This window comes from Eublepharis macularius, chromosome 17 (genome assembly GCF_028583425.1).
Source record: "Eublepharis macularius isolate TG4126 chromosome 17, MPM_Emac_v1.0, whole genome shotgun sequence".
NCBI classification, from domain to species: Eukaryota; Metazoa; Chordata; class Lepidosauria; order Squamata; family Eublepharidae; genus Eublepharis; species Eublepharis macularius.
In genome coordinates this window covers 13719022-13728776 of record NC_072806.1, presented here as the reverse complement: position 1 = coordinate 13728776, position 9755 = coordinate 13719022, and the positions used below count along the sequence as shown (strand labels likewise).

Genomic DNA, 9755 nt, shown 5'->3' with positions numbered 1-9755 from the left:
ACAATTTGTCTTACTGGACTCTAAAATCAGATAAAAAAGAGGGGAGGGCGTGTGATTCATTCCATGCTGATAAAAGCCTCTGCAACATGTCCCATGCAGCTGGTATAACTGGTTTCAAGGAAGTAGAACAAAAAGAATAGCAGACATTTAGGTCCCTACAAAAGCCAAGGATACTGCAAAAAACATAGTTGTCCTTTCATTAACAAAATGTGGTGGTTATGTTAAGGAAATTGAAACCTTCAATCACGTTTGGCCATGATTGTCACTTGTGATCCATGTCTTAAGTCTTAGAACCAGTTTGGTGTAGTGGTTAAAGAGCACGGGGCTCTAATCTGGAGAGCCGGGTTTGATTCCCCACTCCTTCACTTGAAGCCAGCTGGGTGTCTTTGGGTAAGTCACAGCTTCTAGGAGCTCTCTCAGCCCCACCCATCTCACAGGGTGATTATTGTTGTGAGGATAATAACAACATACTTTGTAAACAGCTCTGAGTGGGTGTTAAGTTGTCCTGAAGGGCGGTATATAAATCGAATGTTACTATTTATTATTATTAAGTTGAACCCATCTTGCCTTTACAGTTTGGCACCAGACACGTGCCCTTTTGCACCTGCACAGTAGGTGAAATGGATTCGCTCCTATGATCATGGATGCTTGGATCAGGTAATTAAATGCAAGCTATCATGCAAAAAAAAAAAACCTAGCCAGTATTGCCTGGGATGGGTGGGGGGAACCAGGCAATTGGGTGGATTGGAAAGAGGCAGAACAACAGGGGAGGGATTCGATGCTGGTATGGAGGGAAACGGGATTTCGCAAATCCTTACAGATCCCCCCTGCCCGCCAGTTCTACAAATAGCATACTAATTAAATGACGGCAATGATAGAATCTGACAATTCCTACAGTGCTCTGCCAAAATGCTCATGTGCTGCTGATCCAGACCAACTGATGGCTCCTAACAGGGACACAGTAGAGTACCACATAAGACTTTAAAAAAAATATATTAAAAATAAACAATTTATCAAAAGTATATGACTGTTCATTCTTCATTTAAACAACTGATGTAGTGTGGCACGGTGAGAGGTTAATACACACTGTATGACTGCACAAAAAGCAACATGGTGAGCGGGCTTGAACTGTTCACAACCACCTTAACTGTCTACTGAACCAAAAGCTCCCTGCTTGGGATGGGTGAGAGGGCTGTGAGCTGAACCGGTGGATGCTTGAACATTCCTACATTGCACAATGTGCGGGACCCCACCTTCTGTAACACCAGCACGAGGTCAGATTCAGGACATGCAAAAAGAAAAAAAACTTATTTGCACCAGCAGAACATAATGAATTTGCGGAATTCAAAACCAGAAGGTGAGGTGATGGCGACCAGCAAGGAAAAGAGACAAGTTCGTAGAGGCCGTGATGGCAAAAAGGAACCTCCACGTTCAGAAGTGGTATACTTTGCACTCAGTAGGGGCGCATTCAGCGTTTGAACTGAAGCTCCTTCAGGTGCCTATTTTTTATTCCACTTCGGTGTGTGTGTGTTGGTGCACACACGCTTTGATTTATGGTGACGCTATGACCCTAAATAAAAGAAATGAGATGAAATGAAATGAATGAAAGACCTCCCAAACATCCTGTCATGAACAGCCTTGCTCAGGTATTGCAAACGCAAGACTGTGGCTTCCTTTAGTGGGCCAAGCCATCCCATTTTAGGTCTCCCTCCTACTGCCTTCCACTTTTCCTAGCATTATTGACTTTTCCAGAGAGTCTTCTCATGTGGTGACTGAATTACAATAGCCTCACATCATTTTAGCTTCTAGGAAGAATGGAGGCTTGATTTGATCTAGAACCCACTTATTTGTCTTTTTGACTGTCCGCTGTACCCATAAAACTCTCCTCCAGAACCACATTTCATATGAGTCAACTTTCTTCCTGTTGGCTTTCTTCAGAGGTAAACTCTCACATCCGTATATAAGGGGAGGGGCGTATGCCCCCTCTGGTTTTGCTGCCTTATCAGTCGGCCACCCTGCACCCACAGATTTGTTGATACTGGAGGGCTGTGCAATGTGTGTGCTGCTATTTAAATGAATGTTATTGATGTTTTTATAACTTTATGCAACCTGTTGATTTCATATCTTTTTGTTGTAATCCGCTCCAAGCCTGCTTGCAGGGCAAGCGGAATATAAATCTAATAAGTAAATAAATTAATAAATCTCCCACTTGGAACCTGGAAAATAGAATATATTTGGAGGAGCGTGAGCAGCTTTGTTTCAAAAGAGAATTGCCAAAAAGAGCAAAAGAGAAAAAATGATTTGCACTTAAAAGTTGCAAGTCCTGGTGTTGGAGTTCTAGTATAAAAGAATTCTGTGTACAATGGTTTTGCCCTTTGAACGTACCGAAGAGGAGGCAAGCAAGAATAGGCGGGAGGTGGGCGGGTAGTGTTTTCGTCCTGAGTGCGACATCTGTGCCTTTAAAACTGTAGCCACTACTCTATTACCTAATTCTACTTCCCACCTGCAGAATGGAGGTCCTCTATTTTGGGGGGAGCAAAGCCCAGTTTCGGATGATGGTTTGCAAAAAGAGCTTTTTTCTTGGCACTCGGAAACTCTCGGGAATGACCTTGGCAGGCAGGCTTGAGTCTCGCTACAGCCAAACTAGCCAGCAAGTTAGGACGGCAGCTGGTTCGGCCTGGCCTGGCTCCCTTCCTAGAGCTCGCAGTGGATCCTATTGGAAAAATGCCTTCTTCGAAAAGTTCACCCCACCACGGTTTTTCTCCGAATTCAACATGCCCCCCAGTGCTGAGTTTGTGGCTCGGCCAGTGGGGGTATGTTCTCTGTTCAAGCTGCCCATCCGGACGTCATCAGAAGGTCTCGATGCTGCTTTTGTGGGAGTCCCTCTTGACACTGGCACCTCCAACCGTCCTGGGGCCAGGTAAGCATGGGGGAGTGTTTTGGGTAGCAGGGCGCTAATGTTGCTCAGAGAGCTATGAAATCCCAGGTTGCAATCTCGGCTCAGCTGCTGAACCCACAGGAGAACACAATTTGTAAACCAATGCTTGAATCCTGCAAGGTGGAGTTGCATGCTTTCATGTGTGCAGTTGATGTGGGTTTGCAACTGTGCTGTGTGGCCCTCTCCAGATTAGCAGGATGCAAAGTTTAATATGGCTGGAACAGCTCATTCCCCTACTGAGCTACTTCTTGCGCCAAGACCAAAGGTCTGCAATTGATGGCTTCTGCGCCAAATCTGGCACAGCACAGAACCAAATACGGCTCTTGGGGGAAAAAAATGAAATCTTTGAGGGAAGGCATATTGGAGAAGTAGGTGGGACGCTGGGATAACCAGTATGTGAAAGGAATGGTAGGTAAAGTTTTTTAGAGGACTAAAGGGATTCTTAGAGAGACTTTATAAAAAGAAATGAGAGAGGTGAACAGTTGCCAGTAATCCGAGTGTGAACTATGTGCAGGTTGATGCCAGTGCTCTAAAACCATCGCACTGTGTACTCCTCTGTATATCACATGCTGTGAGATCTTGTGTGTGCCAGTTTTAATAAAGAATTCGCAATAACTAGTGCAGATGTTTTATGGATTAGAAATCAACATGTCAACTCTCAGTAGTGGGAAGTGGTATACTTTCCAATTCTGCTAATGATTTATTTGTTGAGCTGTTCTGCTCTTTTGCTCTCTTGCCCCTGCTGCCACCATCCCCAGAATCCAGAGGGGAGAACGCTCTTTTATCTCTCTTCTACCCCACTTCTCTTTCAAAATAACACAGCTGGGAGCAGGCTCCAAAAGTAGCATGGCAAACTGCAGGTGCATATTCGCAAGCTCTCATTGTGAGATTCCACCGTCTCATGAGAGTTGGCCACCATTTTATCACTACAACTAAAATGGTGGCCAAATCCTCACATAGGGTTGCTAGGTGTCTGGAATTCACCTGGACAGTCCAGTATTTTGGGGGACACCAGACACACCAGGAGTGCATGCGTGCTGAGCACTCAAAAGAAACAAACAGGTTAGTGCTGCCCCCTCCCCTTTCCCCGGGGTCAAGTATTGTTCCGGATCCCATCTGACAACCCCATCTCAATAAGAAATAGCTTTGCAGTTACTTTGGTAATTATGACTTACTTTTGAACTCATATAGATGCTAGATGTTACTAGCAATTTGCCGGAAACTAGAAAATAGGGACGGTCTCTGGTTGGATGTAAAGAAGGGACCAGCTTTGAATGGTAGGCCCCAGAGGGAAATGAGGTTTATGTGGTAGAAAGTTACCACATATAGCTCTTGATTGGCTCGACAGGAATGCCTAACTATGGGCCAGACTTAGGCTTGCCTCTGCCTTGCCTGCTGACACCTGAAATGCCTGTGGGAGAAAACGGGGGTTTGGTTTTACCACAGATGTTTTGAAAATCTTACAGTGACATCATTTCTGGTTTTCACTGGAAGTGACATTGGAGCACTGCTGTCACACCGGTGTGCCAGGCCCCAATCCCCTTTTTGTTCCCAGGGTTGCTGGCTGCAGCCTGACAACTAGGGAACCACTTGTTACCCCACTGAACAAACTTATTGATGGCTTAGACCTAGAATTTTCCACAGGGATAGTCAACGGCTCTGTGGGTTCATTTCAGGTCAGGAAAATGGTGTAGGAGAAAAACTTAAACTTCCTCCTTCTGTGCGTTGCAGTCCAAATCTGCACCTATGCATCTCAGCATGGTAGCTTCCACTATGCTTCCAGGCTGTTCTTGGCATCTACTGTATGATGGAGGAAATGGCCAGGAAGACCAAATCTGTGGCATCAGTTCTGTAACTGGATGCTTCCAGTGAGACTAAAGAGATGGATATCACAGGCACTGGCAGCTGTTTATCTTTCAGGTTTGGCCCTCGCCACATTCGAGCCGAATCAGCAATGGTGAGGAGATTCAACCCAAGCACCGGAGCAGATCCTTACAATTCCCTCATGGTTGCTGATATCGGGGACGTGAATGTCAACCTGTATGACTTAAAGGACAGTTGCAGGCTAATCCGAGAAGCCTTCCGAACAATCGTGGTGGGTGGTTGCATCCCCCTCACAATGGGTAAGGATGCAGGCTGGAAACTGATCAGACCGCAGTCCAGATTCCTTTGGAACAGAACTGTCCGAATCGAAAGGTCTCCATTCAATGCCAGATGTGGTTTGTTTCAGGGAAGAGTAAAGATTGCTTGTGAAAAGTAGCACAGCTATGTTTTGAGTAATAGGATACACATTTCCATATCTGACATTGTTTTCTAACAAATGGGTCGCTGGGTCACCATCACCTGCCTCCAGCAGATTGTATTCTTGATGGTTTTGGACAAATTAAAATTTCGTTTCCCCTGCACTGTATGCTGTGCTTCATAACAATATCATGTTGAATTTGGGACTCCTGATATTTAGTTATTTACGTAGTTTTGGGTTGCCAGATCCAGGCTGGGAAATTCTTGGAGATTTTGGGAGTGAAATGTGGGGAGGGTGGATCGTGGGGAGGGGAGGAACCTCAGTGGAGTCCACCTTCCAAAGAAGCCATTTGCACCAGAGGAATGATCTCTGTTATCTGGAGAGAAATTGTAATTCTGAAGAGTTTTCTGGGCCTTACCAGGCGGTTGACAACACTGCCAGAAAAACAAATGCCTGGCATAAGCTGAGAAGGGAGAGAAGCTCTGCTTGCAAGACCAAGAATTTTCATGCCATCTTTTCCATTGCAGGTGGAGACCACACAATAACATACCCCATCCTGCAGGCCATTGCAGAAAAGTGAGTCACGAGGGGCATCCATTTGGTAGCTGTGGGCTTGAGATGCACTGTGCTGCATTGAAAGGGGGAAAGGTTCTGGGGCTCAATCCTGCCACATTTTTTGGGGGGGGCTGGCAAGTCCTTCCTGAGATCCAAGATGAGGTATCCCTCAGAAATGTCAACCCAAAAGCCTTGGAGATCTCTCTCGATTGATCGATCAAGTGCATTTAGTGGCATATATAGGTCTGTTTTGTCTTCCCTTAGGCACGGCCCTGTGGGGCTGGTACACGTGGATGCCCACACGGACACAGGAGACAAAGCATTAGGGGAGAAGATCTACCACGGGACACCATTCCGGCGTTGCGTGGACGAAGGGCTCTTGGACTGCAAACGGGTTGCTCAAATTGGGATCCGAGGTTCCTCCTACACAAGAGATCCTTATCAATATTGCTGGGATCAGGTAAGCCCCATAGCACTAGGGTTGGAGAGGAAGGTCAATGGCGTGTTTCTTCCAACATGACAGCAACCAAGACTGCCTGACCCAGTTTGGGCTTAGAGTGTTCTCCCAAGAGTCTCCTTTCTTGCAAGAATGATCAGCAATCCAAGACAGAGAGAAAGCTTAGATTCCCTAACACATGCGCATTAACACATATCCTTTTGGGCAGGGATCATGTGCCAAATCTCAGCTGCTCCGGGCAGGAGAGATGATTCATATATGCAAGAGAAGAGACTTGAGACCTCGTCACTAAGATGGCGATATGCGAGATGGGCCAGGAGTCTCACTTCGAAAGATTGCACTTTCTCGTTTCCAACAGGGCTTCCGAGTGGTCTTAGCAGAAGATTGCTGGATGAAGTCACTCGTGCCTTTGATGGCTGAAGTGAGAAAGCAAATGGGAGACAGGCCTGTCTATATCAGCTTCGATATTGATGGAATAGACCCTGCCTATGCTCCAGGCACTGGGACACCAGAAATTGCTGGTCTCACTCCTTCCCAGGTAAGACTGCCACTGCAGATTTAGAAGCGAGGCTTCCTTTGTATATTCGAGGTATATCTCAAGGGGCTGAGCTTGGTCTACAGGTATTGTTGAGACTGCCTTGTTGGTTCTAAGGCTAGACAACCACCCCATTGGATAACTTCCTCTCTGTTGCTCTCAAAATAGGCATTGGAGATCATTCACGGCTGCCAAGGGCTTAATATCGTCGGTTGTGACCTTGTTGAAGTGGCCCCCATGTATGACCTTTCTGGTGAGTGGATCCACCACATACTTCCAACTTCTGCCAGCACAGATACATGTACAATGTCGAGCCACTGCCCCCATCTCCCCCTTCCCACAAACTCCGGGGTCTAGCACCAAGGATGTGGTCAACCCAATGAACAAGATCTTGAAAGGGATATGATCCCCCACTGATGGTCCCCTGACCTACCCATAAAACTACTGCTGGCATTTTGTAATGCCACTTTGCTTCTGTAAATAAGTAGTGAAATGCTCAAGTCCAAGTTTATGGGATTTCCCTCCCCCCGCTTCTCCTTCTCCTTCTAGGTAACACAGCTCTCCTAGGAGCCAATCTGCTGTTTGAAATGTTGTGTGTTCTCCCTGGAGTGAAGACAACATGAGCTGTTCCAAGCAGAAGATGCTGCTAGCATCCAGGAAGACACCTAACATGGAAGCTGCCTGTAGCCCTTCACCCAATCCTTGTACCTCTCCTTCTGCTGACAATTTCTGTTTTCCCAAATATGACTGTTTCTCATTCTCGCTGCTACAGAGAAAAAATTGTGAGCAGTTGGCCTTGCTTAACCAAGTTTGGGAGATCTATTGCATTGGACACCCAACATTCATCCCAAACGTAGGGCCAGTTACAGAGCCAACCAAGTCCCCTCCTCGACCGAGAATGTAATATTTTGCACAAAAAGCAAATGTGGGACTGCATACAAATCAGGATTGTTAAATTGCATAATTTATTTGGACTGTGGGATATGCAAGAAGGGGCAGAGAAAACCATTACTCCAAAAGGGATCAGGGAAGTTCGGAAGTATCTCGCTGTTGCAACTCTACTAAGAGGCTCACTCCCCCCTCTAGGAAATTTAGATTGTAAGCTGTACAACACCCACTAACAGTATCATGTACCCAACTGCCAAGATAGCCAGAATCATGCAAAAATCCAAACCGCCATGCAATCACACATTAAAATAGTTTATTTCAGTTGCGAATCTGTTAAGTCTTAAAAAGCAAAAACAAAAAAAATCAGTGCTTGTTCACAATACCAAAAAAAAAAGAGACAGTTTTGCCCAATAAATTATTTATCCCCACCCCCCACCCCCAAGTATCAAAAGTGCAAAATGTTTCGCCTTCTCAAACCAATCCCACTTGGGCTGATTCAAACTAGTTCCTGGCAACCTTTTACAGAAAGGAGAAGACAAAATGGATGTCAAAAGGCAGCTACGGGGATTATCACATCTACGTCAAAGGAAAAGCAAACGGCGCCTGTGGAGTTGGGCGCTAAACAACCCCCTCCTTCTGCCTTTTGAAGAGGCTTCACTTCAGATTCCAGGGGTTTTATGTTTGGGACCCAGGCAGTGGAAGCACGTTGTTCTTTAGAACATGGGATACGATGACAGAGCAGGGGGGGAAAGTATCAGTTCATTCCAGACCAACACGAATTTCTATGAATGGGTTCGCTAACATTGGCAGAAGGTACAGACCTTTTGGCAAAAGGCAAGCAGGCCAGAGTTCCTAAAGATACCGACAGTGGGGCTCTAGTGTGTAAAGTGGAGGAAGAGCACCCCCCCCCCCCCACTTCCTCTCGCAGCCACACATGCATTCAAACGGGGCGTTCCAAATTGGGTGCCTGATTCCTCCCTAGTATCTCCCCACTCACAGCCAAAAAAGTCGGAGCAGCTATATATGTGAGATATTTGATAGGGTGTCAGGTCAATGTCAGGGCAGGACACACGTTTCTTTTGCAAAATCCTTTGGGCTTCAGTGCCCCCACACGGGTGAGCCACTGGCGGCTGCAGCCCAGCCTTGTCCCACTGCTAAGGAGCCAGTAGCAATGGCGGTAGCAGCTGCTGCAGGCAGGAAGGTCTACTGTACAAGGCAGAGCCTGCGGAAGCGGGGGCGGGGGGCAACCCACAGGAGGACTGAAGTCCCTGAAAACCTGAACCTGGCCCTGGGAGATATGCAGTGGGGGAGGAGAGCCTGCTCCACTATGCAAAGATAAGCAGCACCGTAAGTAATGTTTGCAGTGGGGCTGCAAGAACCTCCGTTTCCCGATGCTGCTTTGGTCAGGGGCCTCTCCCCTTACTGAAAACCACCACCTGTCAGCAGGCGGGTAGGCAGTCTGTCCCCACCCCCCCATGGTAGGTCACATGCTGGCTCTGTACCAAACATCCGTGATAGCGGCTTCCTTGACTTTCAGCATTGGGGAACTTTTTCGATCTTTCTGCAGGACGCTGCTCTTAGATCTTTGAGGTCCCTCTTCTAGGAAGCCTGAAATGCATTCCTATGAAAACTGAATGCATCCAGGAGCTTTGCCTATTATTTGATCCTGGCAGACTATATCATTATTGCAGTGCTGTGCGCTACGAGATCCTTCCTTTGCTGGCAGTGCGCTCCACGACTGAGGCACACGAGTTCCTCAACCCCAGGACAGCAAAGCGGTCAGCTTTACTGCCTTGGAGCACATAGTTCAATCACTTCTCTCTAACTCCTACATGGCTCTGTTTATTGGCCTCTTTATGGAGCCAGAATAGACGAGTATTGCTGGAGTGATCTCACAGACTGATGCTTCAAAGCATCCCTCCCTCCCTGAAAGTCGTCTTCTTGCTCTCAAGTTTGGCCATTGTAGTGGGACCGGACAAGGACAGTCGCTGCTGCTACAGCAGCTGTTCCAGAACTGTGTGTGTGTTAAAAACTGAAGAATTATACAGGAAGAAAGCCACCAAACCACAGGCGTATGTGTTGGGAACAGCCTTACCCCACTGTAAAAAGCCAGGATTTCCCATGTCCCTGGATAACCAGG

The 9755-nt window shown here is 46.8% G+C and overlaps 1 protein-coding gene across 1 annotated transcript; it reads left to right on the top strand.

The window, feature by feature from the left end:
* The first annotated feature begins 2451 nt into the window (after positions 1–2451).
* AGMAT (agmatinase) lies at positions 2452–7936 on the top strand. Its single transcript, XM_055002025.1, has 7 exons — positions 2452–2920; positions 4859–5061; positions 5708–5756; positions 6000–6195; positions 6551–6730; positions 6896–6980; positions 7277–7936. Exons 1-7 carry the CDS (start codon positions 2511–2513, stop codon positions 7348–7350), a joined length of 1197 nt encoding a protein of 398 aa, XP_054858000.1. The 5' UTR covers positions 2452–2510; the 3' UTR covers positions 7351–7936.
* The last annotated feature ends 1819 nt before the right edge of the window (positions 7937–9755 follow it).